Source organism: Sus scrofa, chromosome 5, assembly GCF_000003025.6.
Source record: "Sus scrofa isolate TJ Tabasco breed Duroc chromosome 5, Sscrofa11.1, whole genome shotgun sequence".
Classification (NCBI taxonomy): domain Eukaryota; kingdom Metazoa; phylum Chordata; class Mammalia; order Artiodactyla; family Suidae; genus Sus; species Sus scrofa.
Window position 1 is genome coordinate 22,251,664 of NC_010447.5, and position 22,470 is coordinate 22,274,133.

The following is a 22,470-nucleotide window of genomic DNA, read 5'->3' on the forward strand; positions in this document are numbered from 1 at the left end:
CCTTCACTTGCAGGAGATCATCTGACTCTTCCTCTCCTAGACACACACCCCTCTGCCCCCCCAAGGCCATGGCTCCAATCACTGGGCCTGGGTCAACTGTCAATGTTTATTTTAAGGAAAATTTAATCCATGGAAACGCATGGTTTCAAGACAAAACAAAACCTGGTTTCTGTGTCCTCTCTCAGGACCCCCACTGAGAACACCGCCTTCCAGCCAAGGTCTCCTGAGCTGGCACCCAGGCTGCTGTGTCAGGCTGGTGGCCACTCTCCACCCTCACCCCTGCCCACAGGAACCTTCAGGGGAGATGGGCCTTCACGTCCATGTCCATTTCTAGCTCACAGGAGGGAGAGACGGCCAGGGCCAGGGCACACCCAGAAGAGGCAGACTGGGACAGAGGGTGGGGGCTGATGTCCTCCCAGCTGCTCACGCCCTCCCCAAAGTGTGGATTGTTCAGAGTGGCAGGAAGGCCTAAGGTCCAGGGCCCTGAGAGGCTGGTAAGAAACAAGACACAGACATGAGCTATTGGTCCCAGCTCCTCACCACAAAACTTGCTTCTTTATCCTAATATCCCCAGAGTCCTGAGTCATGTCCCCAGAGAAGCCTGGGGACGATGTGGGGAGGAGGTGGGATGGGTGTCCCTGGTGACATGAGAAGCCCTCTCCCCACTATATTTCCCTCCCATGGATGCCTCCCCTCCCTAACACACCCAGCTCCCCCTACCATGTACCCCAGTTTGGGTTACAGGGCCTTAGCAGGCCTAGGGGCACCATAGTATATCATGAGATCCACGAGGAAGGTGGGCAAGTAGCTCATGGGGAGGTAGAAGAGCTTGGCGTCCCAGCCAGGTGAGTATCGCGTGCGGGGGTGGCAGGAGGTCAGGGCGTGCTCCATGCAGTCAGTCACCAAGGAGAGATCCTGATTGCAACTTGTCTCCATTGAGCAAACTGCTTTCTCACCTGTCCCAAATGAGAAAGAATCCAGATATAGGGCCACTTCCATCTCCAACTTATGGAGAAATATTTCTAAGAACTCCTAAACCAATGCCCCTAATAGAATCCACCTAAATTCCCAAATGAATGCCCGAATTTTTATCCCAGGAACAACTATTTCGCACTAAGTGACTGCTGACTCTATTCCTGAGAGTATCTAGATTACATAAATTGCAGGTCTTCAAACACAGTAAGACTAAAGACCTGAAAACCAGCTCTTCTAACACCAGCTTGCCATGAATACAGAGTCTTTCCTCTCTGGCTTCAGTTTCCTCCCCAAATAATGAAAGTTTCAGAGAGACAGTGGTCCCCAAGTCTACCCCCTGGATCCTTAGGTCACTGTTGACCACACAGGGCCCTGGGGATGGAGCTCATGTCCCCACTGTGGGGGGGAGTCAGAGCCTGGACAATGGATCTGAGACCAGAGGAGACCCTAATGATGGACCTAGCTTCCAACAGGGTTTACTTCTCTCCCCAAGGTCCACAGCTCACTCACATAAGGCCAGGAATGTGTCCCCATAGAGATCCTTGATCTCTGGGCTGGCCTGATTCCATGCTGTCTTGTAGCCCTGAGAAATTGCCTCAGGTTTGGTTACATTGGTCTTGAAGAAACCGGGCTCAATCATAGCCACCTTCACCCCAAAGTAGGAGAGCTCCCTCCTGCAAGGACAGGCAGAGAGACAAGGACTTCAGAGTTCTTGCAAAACAAAACACATGAACACATTAAAAACCAGTAAGACACCAAAATGGGATGGCAGTGGGCTAATCAGGAACGTCTGAGAGATTGTTTAGTACATAAGCCAGAGGGAGAAATCTTATGATGATATTATTCTGGATAGAGCTTGACCATTTTTCCAAATATTTTATATACAGGTGCTTATATCTCGAAATACTACCAGTTTGTGTTGTAAGGTACCACTTAAGTGCTATCTCTTCATATTCCCCTCACACCAGGCTTTGTATATTTTACTCCTCCATATTCCTCAATTTCCTTTTTCCTTCTCCTAACCAGTCAACTCCCTGGCCATCTCTCAGTTGGCCTGTTGTAACTATCCCTTAAAAGCATCACCATATCCAGGATCATGCCCTGGCCCCAAACTCAGAGTCATATTGAGCCCTGCAATCCAGTAGCATCTCTCCACTGACATGATAAATTAATGCCCTCCATTAGTGGCTTCCATTGGGTTACACGGTCTAAAAGAACTCCTCCAACTAATTTTTTTTTTTTTGTCTTTTGTCTTTTTTGTTGTTGTTGTTGTTATTGTTGCTATTTCTTGGGCCGCTCCTGCGGCATATGGAGGTTCCCAGGCTAGGGGTTGAATCGGAGCTGTAGCCACCGGCCTACGCCAGAGCCACAGCAACGCGGGATCCGAGCCGCGTCTGCAACCTACACCACAGCTCAGGGCAACGCCGGATCGTTAACCCACTGAGCAAGGGCAGGGATCGAACCCGCAACCTCATGGTTCCTAGTCGGATTCATTAACCACTTCGCCACGACAGGAACTCCTCCAACTAATATTATAGCAGTTACGTAGCCCAAACACTCTAAAGCCAAATTACATTGATGACAGTTCTGCCTTACTTCCCAATTGTGGGCCATCATTCAGGGCAGAGTTAAGTTCATTCAAGCTCTATAGTCCTGGAGCCCATCCTGAGACCAAAAACATAGAAAGGACTTTTGCAATGAACGCCTGGCAAAAAGCAAGAGAGAAAGTTTGGGGCGGGGGGGGAAGAGTTGTAGGAGTTCCCACCATGGCTCAGTGGTTAACGAATCCGACTAGGAATCACGAGGTTGCAAGTTTGATCCCTGGCCTCGCTCAGTGGGTTAAGGATCCGGTGTTGCTATGAGCTGTGGTGTAGGTCACAGACGTGGCTCCAATCCCACGTTGCTGTGGCTGTGGCATAGGCCTGCGGGTACGGCTCCGATTCAACCCCTAACCTGGGAACCTCCATATGCCGCGTGTGCAGCCCTAGAGAAGACAAAATAAATAAATAATTTTTTTAAAAAAAGAGTTCTAATAAATGAGGAAAGGAGCACCCTGTAAAAGGACCATCAGAAGCACAGAAGCAGAAGGACCAAGGCAGGTCTCTGTCCCAGGACATACCTGAGGGAGTCTGAGAAGGCCTCAACACCGTACTTGGACAGGCAGTAGCCGCCGCCAAAGAGGGACACCCGGCCCATGACACTGGAGACGTTGACCACACGGCCCTGGTCTTCCTCACGAGGGGCAGCAGCTGCAGGGTCACGTCGACCATCCCCAACAGGTTCACATCCAATATCTTCACGAAGTCCTGTTTGGTCAGCCACTCATTGGGAGCAGAGATTACGGAGATGCCAGCATTGTTCACCAGGCCCCAGAGTCCTGGGAAGAGTGAGGGCAAAGGACTACCCTGTGCTGGGCCCATGAGTGAGGACTCAGCCCTGGTTCCATGTCACCTGCCATCCAGTGGGGACCTCAGGAGGGAGGCTGCATGGGGAGTGGCTGGAACACATAACAACGTGCTGCCTGCGGGTGTGGGGAGTGCAGCCCCTGGGAGCTGTTGGAGACAGAAGGTAGCTTCCTCCTGACTCAGTCCTCACTGCCCAGCCCCTGCCTGGGGACAATGGGCAAGGACCCAGATTTCAGGAAGGCAGGGCCTGAGGCTGAGGGAAGCTAGTGGGTCCATCGGCTGGAATCTGGGGGGTAAAGTCTGGGGTTCTCACAGCCCATGTTGGGGTTCTCACAGCAGACGTTAGGAACAGTCACCTACATTTTCAGATTTCCTGAAGCTTCAGTACTGAGAGCGGCACAGGTCGTATGAGGGAAAGAGACACACACAGACAGACAGAGTGAGGAAGGGAGGGGAAGAGAAGAAGAAAAGAGGCGATGGTGAAAGACCAGAGCAAAACAGATGGGTCACATCTGGGTGCACATCGGTTGGGAAAAACGTTTCCGAAATCCCAGGTGTGGGGGAACAGGTTCACAGGGCTGGCACTGACCTCAGGGGACTGGCTTTGAAACACCTGCATCAATATTGAGCAACATCCCTGCGGGAATCCAGGGAATCCGAAGAGGTAGGCTTTCAGGAGGCAGGGCTGCCTCTCTCAACCACACTCGCCCAAAATAGAATTTACACTTTGTCTCTGAAAATGCCACCCTCTCCTCCCACCCACACTGGAGGTCACTCTGGCCCCATCTCCTTTGGTTCACAGTCCACCCAGCTTCATGGAAATCTCTCTGCAAGAATCAGACAGGCAATAGCAAGGCCTTAAAGACTTACCAACCAACCAGCCCAGGGCAGAAGAGCAGGGTCAGGGAGTTTAGGGTTGGGGTGTTAGAATTCTTAACACACTGACTTGAATCCCTTCCCTACTCAGGAACATGCCTGCACTTGTAGGAATATACCTTCCCCCACCATATTTGATGCCAAAGACCCAATTCATAGACATGGTTAAAGTGAAGAGAACTGGAGAGAAATAAGGTTTCAGGACATCATTTATGTTGAATATGGTGAAGAGGACGTAGGAAACAATTACATGCAGACCATGAAGCACTTTTCACTAAGTAGTGCTACTCTGAAATACAGGAGAGTTTCCATCATTATTTGTTACGTTTTGGAAGAAATTCTGTTGTGTGTACAACTGTTCACCTTCTTGCACTGGAAGAGCAGGATACATAAAATTATGTGCAAAATGTAATATCACATATGTCAAAATAATACCAGAATATAAATCTGGGTGGTGAGGTATTGGGTGACTTTTGGTTTTTTTTGTTTGTTTGTTTGTTGGTTGGTTGTTTTTGTTTGTTTGTTTGTTTTGTCTTTTTGCTATTTCTTGGGCTGCTCCATCAGCATATGGAGGTTCCCAGGCTAGGGGTCGAATCGGAGCTGCAGCCACTGGCCTACACCAGAGCCACAGCAACGCAGGATCTGAGCTGCGTCTGCAAACTACACCACAGATCATGGCAACGCCAGATCGTTAACCCACTGAGCAAGGGCAGGGACCGAACCCAAAACCTCATGGCTCCTAGTCAGATTCGTTCACCACTGCGCCACGACGGGAACTCCCGACTTTTGTTTTTATTCACTCATTTTTACTTTTATGCAAAATGGTCATGTTTTACATTTATGCTCAGACTAAAATATAAAATACTTAACTTCTCCCATAAAACACAGTTAAAATTTTCCTAAAACACACACAGTCAAAACACACACCTACACACAAAACACAAAGAAAAATAAAACATGAATGAGAGAGAGAGAGCGACCAACAATTGTTTTCTAACCTTCCTTAAACAGGTCCTGAGAGCTAAGTGTCATCAGCAAACATAGGTGACATTTAAACATGGAGACAGACAATCACAATTCACCACCATAAACATGTGACAGTCTGAGAACCCAACTCAGCTGAAGCACTGAGCTGTTCCACCCGTGCAGCCTCCCAGCCAGAGACCCCGGCCCCAGCCCTCCTCCAGAAAGTGGGCCCTGAGCACCCTGGGAGCACCCTGGTCACTCAGCATCAAGAAACCCAGACCTCCTGCTCAGACAGGAGGGGACACCAGGCAGGAGGTCTGCAAGGACACAGCCCCAGCAGGGAACACTCTCCCCAAACTGCAGAGCCCCACGGTCGGGAGGGGGGCCCCGGGAGGGCAGAGGCTGGGCTGGGCAGCTGCGTGAGGGCAAGAACACAGGGAGGACCCCAAGGCCTGGAAAACACGCTGGGACTCTTCCCCGGGGAGCTGACAGGGGCCCTCCCCTTCACACAGACACAGGACTCGGGCGTGAGACAGCTGGGTGGTACCTCTGTCCCCCACACGCTCCTTCACCCACTCCTTGGCCGCAGCGACGCTCTCTGTCTTGGTCACGTCCAGGAGCACCGTCTCCAGCCTGTCTGACGTCTGCTTCCTCAGCTGCTGGGCCCCCTGCTCCGTCAGACATGCAGCCAGGACCCTCAAGCCCCGCAGGTCCAGCTGCCTGGCCAGCAGGTTCCCGAAGCCCGAGTCACAGCCCGTGATGAAGACATACTTGTCCCTCAGGTGGCTCACCACCTGCCTCTCCCGCTGCCAGCGCAGGAGGTAGTACAGGCCCACGAGGACCGCCAGGTACACCCACATGACTTTGCGGGGGACAGAAACAGACAGGCTGGGGTAAGACTGGAGTTTGGCTGCTGCCCAAACAGGAGGACTTACGAACAGACAGGCTATTGGTTGGCCGGTCAGCCTCAGGCTCTCTGGCAGGGAGTCCTCAGGTCTTTCCTATCATCATTCTTGCTTCGGGTCAAACTTGCATGTTACACCATTTCCAACATATGACACTGCACGTTCATCCAACCCATTAGGCCACGTGCACTATTCCTGCCTTCCCACGCCTCCTGATTTCCCTCCCCCTCCGCTCTCCCCCCACCCACACAATCCGCCCCCCCCCACCCCGCCCCACCACTAACACAGACACCCTCTGGACCTTTATAACCTAGGATCCATGGCTCAGAACTACCTTCGCTCTTTTTCCTATTTAATTCTGTGACCAGGGTCTCTGAGAACTGGGGGTCCTTACAAAGGGAATACCCTTGGAATCAAGACACACGGGGCTTCCAAACCCAGCTCGGCTACCAACCTGTGTGTGACCCTGGCAGCTGGCTTAGCCTCTGGGCCTGGCTTCCCCCTCGGGCTCAGCACACAGGATGCACTCCTGAAAGACTAAGTCCCCCCTCCGCCCCTCCAGGACTAGGAGGAGAAGCCAAAAGAGAGCAAGGCCTCTCCCGATCCAGTCGCTCTCTGGGACACAAAGGTGTTCTGGCACCAGTGGGGGTGTCTGAGCTCAGAGGCAAAGAGCGGGGACGAGAAGGGAGTGGGGGACACAGGCAAGGCTGAGACTTCTCCCAGAGGCTGGGAGGGCTGATGGAAGGACTCACGCAAAGCTGGTCTGACAGGCGTTCCCCCTGCACTCTCCGAAGATGCCCTCCCCACAGCCCCGGGTGCCCAGCTACACTGCCCTCTGTCTGCCCTCCCGTGCCAAGGTCCCGCCCTGCCCTGCACCACCCCCAGAAGCCACACCACTCAGACACTGAGGAAAGACGGGCACAAAAGACTGGTTTGGACTGTGACAAAAGTTAATGGGAAATCCAAGTCCCCCAAAGCGGGGAGGGCTGGGAAGCCCAATCCCTGGGAAAAGGGGGGAGTTGAAGAGGGCGAGGACGAGGGAGCTGCCCCCCCAGGGAGGCTCCAGAAGGGACTGGAGACAGGGGCTGTCACAGGGAGGGGAGGATGCCAGGCGCTCAAGGGGCTGGAACCATCAGGGGCCCTGAGCTGCGAGCGGGGCAGGGACATCAGGAGCCAGGTGCTCGGCGCTGGCCAGCGCCTCCCTGTCCACACGTCTCACAGCTCCCACCTCCCACCGCCGAGGCAGCTCAGGCCAGAGGCCCTGGCAGCGAAGGAAGGAGAGGCTGCCCCGAGGAACCAGAGGCTCAAGTGCCCCTGGAACCGCCCCCCCTCCCCCAGCAGCCGGAAAACACAGAGCCGGGCACAGACTCGGCCTCTCCTTGGAACTGTCACCTGCAGGAGCTCACTGTGGTCCTGAGAGTCTTTGTCCCTCAACGTGGCAGGTGGCCGCAGCAATCGAGAGCCTGGTCCTGCAGAAGCCAGCCCGTCCCTGCCTCCTGGGGCTCGACCGGGACCCTCCCACAAGGGCTTCCACAGGGGGAGGAGGAAGAAGCCAAGGATGAAGGATGGTGCCCTGGACACTGTCGGGAAGCCAGGGGACATGCACATCCTGGGCAAACACAACCCCTGCTGACACATGAGGTCGCGGTTTCTTTACTCAGAGAAACAGACCTTTTGCTGCTCCGAGACCACTAAGCCTGCAGCCATAACATCCCAAGGAGCCTTGCAGCACAACGTCCCAGCCCTCAGGCCACCGGCTTCCTCCTCCTGAATCCTGACCTTAGAGTGAGGCTCGCGGGGCTCTCAGGGGTTTCAAACCGCATTCCAGGTGGGAACCAGCTTCCCGGGAAGGGAAGGTCGGGAGAGTCAGTAAGAGAGCAAAGCGGCCTGAGGCGACACTCACTCACCTGGGAGCTGCAAGGGCCTGAAGGAGACGTTCCGGGGAGGCGACCCTGTCAGGGAGACTCACTGACAAGAGTCCCCACAGGGACGTCCTGGGCGGGCAGCTCCCCCAGATTCCAAGGCAGCACCTGTGAGCCTCAGGCGGGCTGCTCAGGACGCGTGCGCCCTCTGCTGGCGCCCCGCAGCGTCTCAGCGGGACCACTGTCAAGAGGGCATCCCACACCCACTCCTTCCATCTTGCCAGCCTGGAATGGGTCCTCTGACAGGGGGACCCGAAGGCAACAGGGGAGCAGCTACCAGGGGAGGAGGCGGCACTAACTGTGCACGCTTGTTTCCAGCCCGAGAGATATGCAGCCCTCCTACCTGGAGCGAGGTCCCAAAATGTACAGAAAAACGCTGCCTTCAGGTGCTGGATGACTGTCTGGGGCTTGCAGGGTGTGAGAGCTGCAGTGGGGACTCACCCACCCTGTTCTCAGAAAGGACCAGGACACGCAACGGAAGCAGTGAGTGGAAAAACGTCCTTAGAGCAGCTGCATGCGGCCCCTTGGCATGGGTTCCAGCCCTGCACGTGTCCTTCAGACCAGAGATGGCTCCCTCCCCAAGGCAGGAAGCCTGGAGGAGGAGGAAGGGGGCTCTGCTGGGGGCCTGGGGGGAGGACTCGGTCTGGTTTGGAGGCCCTTCTTTTCTTTGCTGTACACTTCTTGTTCTGCCTTGTCTGAGCTGGGGAGTCACAGTCCACACTGTGTTCCATGGACACTATCTCAGTGCAGCCCTGACCCGGTAAGATCACGGCTTTGGAACCTCCCAGTTCTTGACATTTGGGAGAGGATTCCTGGGTGTGCGTCCAAACCTTCAGAACACATACCACCAAGTTATAAAGTGAATAAATGCTGGTTTATTTGATTCCAGTGTGTACTATGTCTGGGGCTTGCTGTGTGTGTGTAAAATAATTGAAAAATATGGAGTCCTCAGTACAACCATGAAGTTCTAGCATGCATCTGAGTGGGTGATTTTTGAAGTGTTACGTTAGGGGGAAAATAATCAATAAAATTTTGGTTCCATGATAAATCAAACACTGGTGTCCAGATCCTCTGTCAGGGCCCCCATTGAGGACACCCCTCTCCAGCCAAGGTCTACTGAGCTGGCGCCTACGCTGGTGGGGCAGGCTGCTTGTCACCTTCTAGATCAACAGGTACCTTTGAGGCAGAATATTAACTCAGGTAGTCAGCGTAGGAGCTTGGGGTCCCATACATTCCTTTGATATGGATATTTATTAACCTTTGTGGCTTAAGGGCTCCAGGGAATAACACCTCCACAGGCCTTGTTTTATTATAGGAAATGTGTATTCCCCACAGACTATGTTTACTATAGGAAATGTGAATCTCTACCCACGCCTCAACTGATAGAAAAGGAATGAGAGGAAAGGTGACTTAATCTAAGGGAAGAAAAGGACAAAGAAACCATAAAACTCACGGGACATTTCCAACCCTAAACCCCCTATTAGACAAGGACCAATATAGGTAATTGAGCAAGGCCAATGGGAGAAAACCACATCTTTCTGGACCCACATTGGTGCCCCTCCCCACCTTTAAGAAATAAAAATCCCTATAGGACAATAAAGAAGGGGGTTCTTCTCCCCCCTCCCAGCAACCCTGGGAGCTATTTCCTTTCCTTTAATAAAGACTTTGCTTGCTTGTTGCCTGTGTGTTCACGGAGTTCATTCTTCAACTGCCATGAATAGGAACTGGGATGCCGGTACCAACATTCCGGTACCACTTTAAGGGAGAGAAGTTTCTACACACACACAGACCCTGTCCACATATGTTCTGTGGAAGACGGAGATTGGACACGTGAAAGACACATCTGAAGAGGTGGACAGGGACAGCACAGAGGGGGCTGAAAACTCCCAAGAACTCACACCCTCCCCAAAAGTATGGATTTATCACAGTAGCGCGGGGATCAGAAGGCACTGAGAGGAGTTCCCGTTGTGGCACAGAGGAAACAAATATGACTAGGAACCATGAGGTTGCGGATTCGATCCCTGGCCTTGCTCAGTGGGTTAAGGATCCGGCCTTACCAAGAGCTGCAGTGTAGGTCACAGACGCAGCTCAGATCCCAAGTTGCTGTGGCTGTGGCACAAGCCGTCAGTGGTAGCTCTAAGCAGCCCCCTAGCCTGGCAACTTCCATTGCTGCAGGTGCGGCCCCAAAACGCAAAAAGAAAAAAAAAAGAAGAAGGCGACACTGAGAGACCACTCAAGGAACAGGACACAGGTTATGCTATCAGCCCCTGTTACTCAGCCACAAAACGTGTTCCCTTCTCCATAATATTCCCAGAGTCCTGAGTAATGTCCCCAGAGGAGCCTGGGGAGGAGGGGCATGGGTGTCCCCAGGGATGGGAGAAGCCCTCTCTCCACTCTGTTTCCCTCCCACTGATGCATCCCCGCCTCACACGGTCCCCAGCTCCCCCTGCCATGCACCTCAGTCTTGGGTTACAGGACCTTAGCAGGCCTAGGGGCACCATAGTACATCATGAGATCCACGAGGAAGGTGGGCAAGTAGCTCATGGGGAGGTAGAAGAACTTGGCGTCCCAGCCAGGTGTGTATCGCGTGCGGGGGTGGCAGGAGGTCAGGGCGTGCTCCATGCAGTTGGTCACCAAAGACAGATTCCCAGACCATTGGGGCTTCAATAGGTCATATGTCTTCATGACTGTCCAGAAGGAGAAACCATCCAAACTATTTTCACTTCCCAACCCACGCACTTTCAGAGCAACCCAAAAGTTTCTGAAAATTGCTTGGTCCTCCAAAATCATATTCCAAATTGGAACCATGGTACACTGGGGGGGGCGGGGAGGTCCTAACGCTTAGCCCAGGACCTCACTCCACACTCAGCCTCCTCGGGATCTATCCTGGCAACATGTCCATGGCATAAACTGGAGGTGTCTACAAACACTAGGAATCTAGGCCCCTGGAAGAAAGCTGATTCTAACACCAGCTTGCCATGAGTCCACAGTGTCCTTCCTCTCGGGCTTCAGTATCCTCCCCAAATAATGAGAGTTTCAGAGAGACAGTGGTCCCCAGGTCTACCCAGCCTGGATCCTGAGGTCACCAGTTGGCCACACACGGCCCTGGGGATGGAGCACATGCCCTCACTGTCGTGGGGGAGTCAGAGCCTGGAGGAAGGACCTGAGATTGGACGAGGCGCTAATGACAGACCCTGGCTCCTAGACAAGGGTTTGCTCTTCTCCCCAGGGCCCACAGCTCACTCACAGTTAGCCACGAATGCGTCTCCATAGAGATCCTTGACCTCTGGGCTGGCCTGCTGCCATGCTGCCTGGAGGTTTCCATTAAACACCTCAGCGGCAGTCATATTGGTCATGAAGAAGCCAGGCTCGATCACAGCCACCTTCACCCCAAAGTAGGAGAGCTCCCTCCTGCAAGAAGACACAGGGACAAGGACGTCAGGGTCTTCCAAACCAAAACATGAAAAAATGGTAAAACGACAACATAGGGAATTCCCTGGGGGCCCAGCAGCTAAGGATCGAGCCTGGTCCCTGCTGTGTTGCGGCTTCAATCGATAGCCCTGGAACGTCACGATGCCACAGGCTGGGCCCCCCAAAAATGAAAAAAGACACCAATATACGATTAAGGTGGAATACGCTGGATATTCTGGGAGCTTGTTAAGGACAGAACCTGGGGGGGGGAAAGCATGTGAGGACAGTCTTGCTGCCAGAGAGAGCTTGGTTATTTTTCCAGTCATTGTACACATTCGTGCTTATCAGCTCTAAACCTCAGCAACCATGCTGCAAGGCACCACTCAAACGCTATCCCCTCAAATTCACCTCATATCCAAACAGTCACCAGCTTTGCACACTGCATCTTGCCCAGGCTCCCCCATCCCTTCTGCTACACTAGCCACCCTCTGCCAACTGTCCTCCCAAGAGCATCCACCTGCCTGTGGACACAGCTCCCACACAATCAGAGCCACCTTCCTCCCTGCAGCCAGTGGACTATCTACCCCTGAGTTGATTAAGTAGCTCCCTTGATCAACCGCTTCATGGGAACACTCCCCACAGGCCGCCCAGCACCTAAATACCATCGCCGTGAAGCCCGTGGGAGGGCTGCACACCCAAGTGATATCAGCTCCAACTCTGCCTCCGACACTTTCTGATGTGGGCCCTCATCCCAGGCAGGAAGATGCGGAATCAAACTCTATGGGCCTGGGACCCATGTGGACACCCCAAACACAAAATGCTGCCTCCCAGTAGAGGCCCTACTCAGAGCAAGACAGAGGGAGCTCAAGGGAAGAGCCTCTAAATCTCTGATGACAAGACCCACGTAAAGGCCCCCAGAGGCACAGAAGCAGGAGGACCAAGGCAGGTCTCTGTCCCAGGACATACCTGAGGGAGTCTGAGAAGGCCTCAACGCCGTACTTGGACAGGCAGTAGCCGCCGCCAAAGAGGGACACCCGGCCCATGACACTGGAGACGTTGACCACACGGCCCTTGGTCTTCCTCACGAGGGGCAGCAGCTGCAGGGTCACGTCGACCATCCCCAACAGGTTCACATCCAGCATCACCATGAAGTCCTGCTTGGTCAGCCACTCACTGGGAGCCAGGGGCGTGCAAATGCCAGCGTTGTTCACCAGGCCCCAGAGTCCTGGGAAGAGTGAGGGCAAAGGACCACCCTGTGCTGGGCCCATGAGTGAGGACTCAGCCCTGGTTCCATGTCACCTGCCATCCAGTGGGGACCTCAGGAGGGAGGCTTCATGGGGAGCGGCTGGAACACATAACAACGTGCTGCCTGCGGGTGTGGGGAGTGCAGCCCCTGGGAGCTGTTGGAGACAGAAGGTAGCTTCCTCCTGACTCAGTCCTCACTGCCCAGCCCCTGCCTGGGGACAATGGGCAAGGACCCAGATTTCAGGAAGGCAGGGCCTGAGGCTGAGGGAAGCTAGTGGGTCCATAGGCTGGAATTTGGGGGGTAAAGTCTGGGGTTCTCACAGCCCATGTTGTCCTGGCAGACGTTAGGAACAGTCACCTACATTTTCAGATTTCCTGAAGCTTCAGTACTGAGAGCGGCACAGGTCATATGAGGGAAAGAGACACACACAGACAGAGAGAGTGAGGAAGGGAGGGGAAGAGAAGAAGAAAAGAGGCGATGGTGAAAGACCAGAGCAAAACAGATGGGTCACATCTGGGTGCACATCGGTTGGGAAAAACGTTTCCGAAATCCCAGGTGTGGGGGAACAGGTTCACAGGGCTGGCACTGACCTCAGGGGACTGGCTCTGAAACACCTACATCAACATTGTGCAAGGTTCCCACAGCATCTGGGGTGTTCCAGTGGGTATGCCTTCATGGGAAGGGAAGGCGGTCTCCTTTACTCCACACCCACGGAGCACAGATTTCAACCCTTACCCCAGAAAATTCCACCCATTCCTCCCACCTACAGGGGAGGCACCTGTTGCCCCGTCTCCTAAGGGAAGACCCATCCAGCTTCATGGAAACCTCTCTGCAAGATTCAGACACAATCCCAAGGTTTTAAAGAAGACTTAATAACCACCAGACACAGGGCAGCAGGACAGGTATGGGGGATGCTGGGGCAGGGGTGCCGGAAGAATTGACACAGGGAGTTGACTCGCTCCCCTGCTCAGTAACAGGCCCGCCCTTGTAGGAAGTATATTCTCCAACTATTTGTCATCAAAGACACAATCAACGGACATGGTTATAGGGGAGAGAATTGGGTAGAAAAGAAGTTTAGCAAGACATCATCTATGCTGACTATGATGATTGAAAGGTAGGAAACAATTACACTCATACGATGGGGTGCTTTTTGGTAAGTAATGCTGCTGTAAAGCATACTATATGCTCAGTCATAGCTTACCACGTTTTTGAAGAAATTTGTATTGGGTCATGAAATTGCACATTTTCTTTAGTGGAAAGAACAGAATATCAGTTATGTGCAAAATATAATACCATGTATGCAAAGTGTTAACAGTGCTATTCTCTGGGTGGTAAGATTTTGAGAGTTTGGTTTTAATCCCCATACTTCCTGAGTTTCCAAACTGATGATGTGGTGCATCTACACTTACACAATAGAAATTCAAGTTCTTGCCTTCCCAATAAAACACAGGCACAATTGTAGTTTAAGAAAAAAAAAAAAAAGAGAGAGAGAGAGAGCAGAAGAAAAAGAAAAACAGAAAACTAGAGAGAGAACTAACTAGAGAGACAGAAGAAACAAACCCATACTAGTTTTCTGATTTTCCTCAGACAGGACCTGAGAGCTCAGTGTCATCACCAAAAATGGATGACATCACCAAAAATAGGTGACATTTAAACCAGAGTAGGGACAAATACAGGCCCCAGAAAAAACCTGCCAAGTGCTGAGAACACAGCCCAGCTCCAAAGCCGCCCCCTACCCCCGCCACCCGTGCAGCCTCCCAGCCAGAGACCCCGGCCCCAGCCCTCCTCCAGAAAGTGGGCCCTGAGCACCCTGGGAGCACCCTGGTCACTCAGCATCAAGAAACCCAGACCTCCTGCTCAGACAGGAGGGGACACCAGGCAGGAGGTCTGCAAGGACACAGCCCCAGCAGGGAACACTCTCCCCAAACTGCAGAGCCCCACGGTCGGGAGGGGGGCCCCGGGAGGGCAGAGGCTGGGCTGGGCAGCTGCGTGAGGGCAAGAACACAGGGAGGACCCCAGGCCTGGAAAACACGCTGGGACTCTTCCCCGGGGAGCTGACAGGGGGCCTCCCCTTCACACAGACACAGGACTCGGACGTGAGACAGCTGGGTGGTACCTCTGTCCCCCACACGCTCCTTCACCCACTCCTTGGCCGCAGCGACGCTCTCTGTCTTGGTCACGTCCAGGAGCACCGTCTCCAGCCTGTCTGACGTCTGCTTCCTCAGCTGCTGGGCCCCCTGCTCCGTCAGACATGCAGCCAGGACCCTCAAGCCCCGCAGGTCCAGCTGCCTGGCCAGCAGGTTCCCGAAGCCCGAGTCACAGCCCGTGATGAAGACATACTTGTCCCTCAGGTGGCTCACCACCTGCCTCTCCCGCTGCCAGCGCAGGAGGTAGTACAGGCCCACGAGGACCACCAGGTACACCCACATGGCTTTGCGGGGGACAGAAACAGACAGGCTGGGGTAAGACTGGAGTTTGGCTGCTGCTCATACAGGAGGACTTACGAACAGACAGGCTATTGGTTGGCCGGTCAGCCTCAGGCTCTCTGGCAGGGAGTCCTCAGGTCTTTCCCGATCATCATTCTTGCTGAGCACCCTTGCTTCTGGTCAAACTTGCGTGTTACACCATTTCCAACATATGACACTGCACGTTCATCCAACCCATTAGGCCATGTGCACTATTCCTGACGACCCTTTCCTGCCTTCCCATGCCTCCTGATTTCCCTCCCCTCCGCTCTCCCCCCACCCACACAATCCGCCCCCCCCACCCCGCCCCACCACTAACACAGACACCCTCTGGACCTTTATAACCTAGGATCCATGGCTCAGAACTACCTTCGCTCTTTTTCCTATTTAATTCTGTGACCAGGGTCTCTGAGAACTGGGGGTCCTTACAAAGGGAATACCCTTGGAATCAAGACACACGGGGCTTCCAAACCCAGCTCGGCTACCAACCTGTGTGTGACCCTGGCAGCTGGCTTAGCCTCTGGGCCTGGCTTCCCCCTCGGGCTCAGCACACAGGATGCACTCCTGAAAGACTAAGTCCCCCTCCGCCCCTCCAGGACTAGGAGGAGAAGCCAAAAGAGAGCAAGGCCTCTCCCGATCCAGTCGCTCTCTGGGACACAAAGGTGTTCTGGCACCAGTGGGGGTGTCTGAGCTCAGAGGCAAAGAGCGGGGACGAGAAGGGAGTGGGGGACACAGGCAAGGCTGAGACTTCTCCCAGAGGCTGGGAGGGCTGATGGAAGGACTCACGCAAAGCTGGTCTGACAGGCGTTCCCCCTGCACTCTCCGAAGATGCCCTCCCCACAGCCCCGGGTGCCCAGCTACACTGCCCTCTGTCTGCCCTCCCGTGCCAAGGTCCCGCCCTGCCCTGCACCACCCCCAGAAGCCACACCACTCAGACACTGAGGAAAGACGGGCACAAAAGACTGGTTTGGACTGTGACAAAAGTTAATGGGAAATCCAAGTCCCCCAAAGCGGGGAGGGCTGGGAAGCCCAATCCCTGGGAAAAGGGGGGAGTTGAGTTCGTACCAGGGTGAAGAGGGCGAGGACGAGGGAGCTGCCCCCCCAGGGAGGCTCCAGAAGGGACTGGAGACAGGGGCTGTCACAGGGAGGGGAGGATGCCAGGCGCTCAAGGGGCTGGAACCATCAGGGGCCCTGAGCTGCGAGCGGGGCAGGGACATCAGGAGCCAGGTGCTCGGCGCTGGCCAGCGCCTCCCTGTCCACACGTCTCACAGCTCCCACCTCCCACCGCCGAGGCAGCTCAGGCCAGAGGCCCTGGCAGCGAAGGAAGGAGAGGCTGCCCCGAGGAACCAGAGGCTCAAGTGCCCCTGGAACCGCCCCCCCCTCCCCCAGCAGCCGGAAAACACAGAGCCGGGCACAGACTCGGCCTCTCCTTGGAACCGTCACCTGCAGGAGCTCACTGTGGTCCTGAGAGTCTTTGTCCCTCAACGTGGCAGGTGGCCGCAGCAATCGAGAGCCTGGTCCTGCAGAAGCCAGCCCGTCCCTGCCTCCTGGGGCTCGACCGGGACCCTCCCACAAGGGCTTCCACAGGGGGAGGAGGAAGAAGCCAAGGATGAAGGATGGTGCCCTGGACACTGTCGGGAAGCCAGGGGACAGGCACATCCTGGGCAAACACAACCCCTGCTGACACATGAGGTCGCGGTTTCTTTATTCAGAGAAACAGACCTTTTGCTGCTCCGAGACCACTAAGCCTGCAGCCATAACATCCCAAGGAGCCTTGCAGCACAACGTCCCAGCCCTCAGGCCACCGGCTTCCTCCTCCTGAATCCTGACCTTAGAGTGAGGCTCGCGGGGCTCTCAGGGGTTTCAAACCACATTTAGGTGGGAACCAGCACGAGAATATCAGGAGAGTCAGTAAGAGAGCAAAGCGGCCTGAGGTGACACTCACTCACCTGGGAGCTTCAGGGGACACAGCGAGAAATCCTTCAGAGTCAACCCTGTCAGGGAGACTTCTGCCTAAGTCTCTTCACCTTACATCCTGGGAGTGGCAGTGGGGTCACATTCCAGGGCCATACCTGGGAGCCTCATGTGAGGTGGAGCTGACACACATACCCCCTGGCGTAGCCCAAGGGAATCTCAGTGGCACCACTGTCCAGAGTCAGGCCATCCCCCAGCCATTTCCTTGTCTCCATCCACGTTGAGTCCTCTGAAGAAAGAGAGGCTTAGTTGCAAGTGGGGTTGCTGGAAGGTGCAGAGAGTGAAGGAGAATTGTGCAAGTTTGTTTTCACTCCTACATATATACTCCCTAAATTGTAGGGTGGAGACCCTAAAATGTAGAGACACACCAGTGCCTTCAAGTGTTGAATATCTGACACTTGGAGGACAAGAAGATTGGGGATGGGTGTTCACTGACCCTACTCAACTCACCAAGGACCAGGATGGCGAAGGGAAGGAGTTGAGGGCCAGGAAAACCAAGGGGAGCTTCCTTGTGGCCGTTCTTTGGACCCCAATGGCATGGGTTTCAGCCTCTGCACACGTACATCAGACCAGACTTGACACCCTCCCCAAGGCAGGAAGCCTGGAGGAGGAGGAAGGGGGCTCTGCTGGGGGTCTGGGGGGAGGACTTGGGCTGGTTTGCAGGCCCTTCTTTTTCAGTGTATTTCTTATTCTGCCTTGTCTGAGCTGGGGACCTTGAGTCATAGTTCACACTACGGGCCAAGCAACTCATATTAGTGCAGCACCCAACCTTCTGTAGGATGAGCAAGGAGGGCCAGGAGTTGGTTACCTCACAGTTTGTCTGACATTCTGGGGATTCCTGGGGGTGAGTCCAAGCCTCCTAAAGGGTCCTCCTAAAATACCCGACCAAGGCTATAAAGTCAATTAGTGACCCTTTATTTTCTTTCAGTTGCTTGGTATGTCTGGCTCTATGCTTGTGTGTGTGTGTAATAATATAAAAATCTGGTCTCTTCAAATCAGGTTTTGCATTTAAGAGGAGATGGATTGACCTTGAGTGGCTGACACTACAGCCTTGAAGGATTCAGAGACCCTTGAGGATCGTACCGCTCATTTCCGTCTCCTCAGTGCGCCCGTGTTGGGCACCAAGCATTCACTACAGGTTTGTGTTTCAGCATCACGGCAACACCTGACCTCACTCTCTTTTTGCTTGAAAATGGTGAGCCCTTCTACAACCTAAGGCTCCCTTAAAGATTCCATACCCTCGATTTCGAACTGAAGGAGAAAAACGAAGACACCTGGTGAGGTCCCTCCCATTCCAATTTGTACTCAGCCCAGGAATCTGCACAACTTGGTGCAAATGCTTCTCCACCGAGTCCATCCTCAGAGCATCATGAAAAGAGTGGAGGCAGTCAGGCTCTCGGGAGGCCCTGAGAAATCAAGGGAATTCCTGCCCAGCACACAGTAGGTGCTCAGTCAAGGGAAGCAGAAAACATAAGGCTGGGGTCCAGAAGGGACTCCTACTCTCCTCCACTGGAGAGTGCGGGGAGGGTATCTGGGCTGGGGACCCCGGGGATGGCAGAACCTGGGGGGTGGTGACTCGAAAGGAGGGGACAGGAGTTCCCGTCGTGGCGAAGTGGTTAACGAATCCAACTAGGAACTATGAGGTTGCGGGTTCGATCCCTGTCCTTGCTCAGTGGGTTAACGATCCGGCGTTGCCGTGAGCTGTGGTGTAGGTTGCAGACGCGGCTTGGATCCAGCGTTGCTGTGGCCCTGGTGTAGACTGGTGGCTACAGCTCCCATTCGACCCCTAGCCTGGGAACCTCCATATGCCGCAGGAGCGGCCCGAGAAATAGCAAAAAGACAAAAACAAAAACAAAAAACAAAAAAAAAAAAGAAAGAAAGGAGGGGACAGAGGGAGGGCCACAGAGAGGTGGCTGGTGAGGGAGAGGCCAGATGTCCTCAGGGAAGGGTCTGGGCCTGCCAGTCCCTTAGACACCTCTCCTCGACTGTCCATTCTTGAGTCTAAGCCTGTGACCTAAGGCCACTTGATGAACCCCCAAAAGACACGTTAACCCCTCACTTCAGTGGAGGAGGGGATGACCCCACTTCTCTCTTCAAATCCTCCTCAGCTCACCCCACCACTCACCCCTTCACTTGCAGGAGATCATCTGACTCTTCCTCTCCTAGACACACACCCCTCTGCCCCCCCAAGGCCATGGCTCCAATCACTGGGCCTGGGTCAACTGTCAATGTTTATTTTAAGGAAAATTTAATCCATGGAAACGCATGGTTTCAAGACAAAACAAAACCTGGTTTCTGTGTCCTCTCTCAGGACCCCCACTGAGAACACCGCCTTCCAGCCAAGGTCTCCTGAGCTGGCACCCAGGCTGCTGTGTCAGGCTGGTGGCCACTCTCCACCCTCACCCCTGCCCACAGGAACCTTCAGGGGAGATGGGCCTTCACGTCCATGTCCATTTCTAGCTCACAGGAGGGAGAGATGGCCAGGGCCAGGGCACACCCAGAAGAGGCAGACTGGGACAGAGGGTGGGGGCTGATGTCCTCCCAGCTGCTCACGCCCTCCCCAAAGTGTGGATTGTTCAGAGTGGCAGGAAGGCCTAAGGTCCAGGGCCCTGAGAGGCTGGTAAGAAACAAGACACAGACATGAGCTATTGGTCCCAGCTCCTCACCACAAAACTTGCTTCTTTTTTTTTTTTTTTTTTTTTTTTTTTGTCTTTTTGCTATTTCTTTGGGCCGCTCCCACGGCACATGGAGGTTCCCAGGCTAGGGGCGAATTGGAGCTGTAGCCCCTGCCTACGCCAGAGCCACAGCAACGCGGGATCTGAGCCGTGTCTGCAACCTACACCACAGCTCACGGCAACACCGGATCCTTAACCCACTGAGCAAGGGCAGGGACCGAACCCGCAACCTCATGGTTCCTAGTCGGATTCGTTAACCACTGTGCCACAACGGGACCTCCAAAACTTGCTTCTATATCCTAATATCCCCAGAGTCCTGAGTCATGTCCCCTGAGTCATCGCCTGGGGACGATGTGGGGAGGAGGTGGGATGGGTGTCCCTGGTGACATAGAAGCCCTCTCCCCACTATATTTCCCTCCCATGGATGCCTCCCCTCCCTAACACACCCAGCTCTCTACTATGTCCTCTAGTCTCTGGTTATGAAAAACAAGGAATGTCACTCACAATCTGGTTCTACAAGTATTAAGTATCAGTCACTGCATTGCTCACCTACAATATATCCTGAAAGGTATTCAGAGTAAAGATCAGGATGAGGGATCTGCTGTGAGAAAAGAGCAAAACAGGCCCTTAGATAGTTAGATATACTTCAGGAGAAATTCTTTATGACTGTGGAATCTTGCATTTTTCCATATTTGGGAAAGCCCTAAAATCATTAACTGAGATATCTGTTCCTTGTGACTAGAAGCAACCTTCTGGTGAGATGTATGTTTGATTGAACCCAGAGGAAGAAATGTTATGATGAGGGTATTGTTCTATAAAGAGTTTGAATATTTTTTCCAAATATTTTGCAAACTTACACTTCTTAGCACTAAATCCTACCAGTTATGGAGCAAGCAACACTTAAGCTATTGCCTCTAATTCCCCTCACGTTCAAGAAGAAAAAAGTGATGGTGAAAGACCAGAGCAAAACAGATGGGTCACATCTGAGTGCACATCGGTTGGGAAAAATATTTCTGAAATCCCAGGTGTGGGGGAACAGGTTCACAGGGCTGGCACCGACCTCAGGGGACTGGCTTTGAAACACCTGTATCAATATTGAGCAATGTCCCTGGGGGAATCTGTGGAATCCTAAGGGATAACCTTCACGAAGAGGCAAAGATGCTCTTCTTTTCTCCTTTCCAAACTTAGCAAGTATTTCACCCTCTACCCCAGAGAAATCCACCCTTTCCTCCCACCCACACAGAAGCACAGTCTAGCCCCATGCTCCTGGGTTCACAGTTCATCCAGCTTGGGAAAACCCTCTTTGCAAGACTGAAAAACACAATCCCAATTACTTAACAACTTATCAACCTACAGACTTCAGGGCCACAGGAAAGGGGTCAGAGGAGTCGGGGCAGGGGCTGGGGAAAGGATTGACACAAACAGTAGTGTCCATCCCCTTCTTGGTAGGTAATATGCCCACCCTTGTAGGAAGCATATTCTCCCAACATATTTGGCATGACACACCCAAACAATATACATGGTAATATTATTGTAAAATACAGGGAATAAAGCAAATTTTTTTAATAACTGTAAATGGAATGTAAGCTTGAAAAACTGTATTTTAAAATTTTTAAAGGCAAAAACAATCAAAAAAACAACCAACAAGAAAATGTGGGAGTTCCCGTCGTGGCGCAGTGGTTAACGAATCCGACTAGGAACCATGAGGTTGCGGGTTCGGTCCCTGCCCTTGCTCAGTGGGTTAACGATCTGGCGTTGCCGTGAGCTGTGGTGTAGGTTGCGGACGCGGCTCGGATCCTGTGTTGCTGTGGCTCTGGCATAGGCCGGTGGCTACAGCTCCGATTTGACCCCTAGCCTGGGAATCTCCATATGCCGCAGGAGCGGCCCAAGAAATAGCAAAAAGACAAAAAAAAAAAAAAATTATGTGGTTGGGTTTTTGTTTGTTTGTTTGTTTTGTCTTTTTGCCTTTTCTAGGGCCGCTCCTGCGGCATATGGAGGTTCCCAGGCTACGGGTCTAATCAGAGCTGTAGAAGCCGGTCTACGCCAGAGCCACAGCAACTGGGGATCCAAGCCATGTCTGCAAACTATAGCACAGCTCAAGGCAACGCTGGATCCTTAACCCACTGAGCAAGGCCAGGGATTGAACCCACAACCTCATGGTTCCTGGTCACATTCATTTCCACTGCGCCATGATGGGAACCACTAATCTTTTTTTTTGTTTTTTGACCATGTTTTACATGTATACCAAGATGAAAGAAATTAAGCTCTTCCCTCCTCCAGTAAAACACAGTGACAGCTATAGATGAAAAAGAGAGGGAGTTCCCCTGGTGGTTCAGCGGAAATGAATCTGGCTAGCGTCAATGAGGACGCAGGTTCAACCCCTGTCCTCACTCAGGGGTTAAGGATCTGCTGTTTCGGAGAGCTGTGGTATAGGTCACAGACATGGCTTGGAAATGATGTTGGAGTGGCCCTGGTATACAACAGCAGCTGTAGCTGTGGTTCACTCCTAGCTTGGAAAGTTCCAAATGCCTCTGGTGTAGCCCTAAAAGCAAAAACAAAACAGAACAAACACATGTCAAGTGCTGAGAACACAGCCCAGCTCCAAAGCCACCCTCTACCCCCGCCACCTGTGCAGCCTCCCAGCCAGAGA

At 53.3% G+C, this 22,470-nt stretch overlaps 1 protein-coding gene across 1 annotated transcript; it reads right to left on the reverse strand.

Annotated features, from left to right (window-relative positions):
* Positions 88–15,138, reverse strand: RDH16 (retinol dehydrogenase 16 (all-trans)). Its single transcript, NM_001243866.1, is given in 5 exon segments — positions 88–956; positions 1,486–1,649; positions 3,095–3,196; positions 3,199–3,352; positions 14,823–15,138. Coding segments are annotated over 5 exon segments (951 nt in total). The 5' UTR covers positions 15,136–15,138; the 3' UTR covers positions 88–738.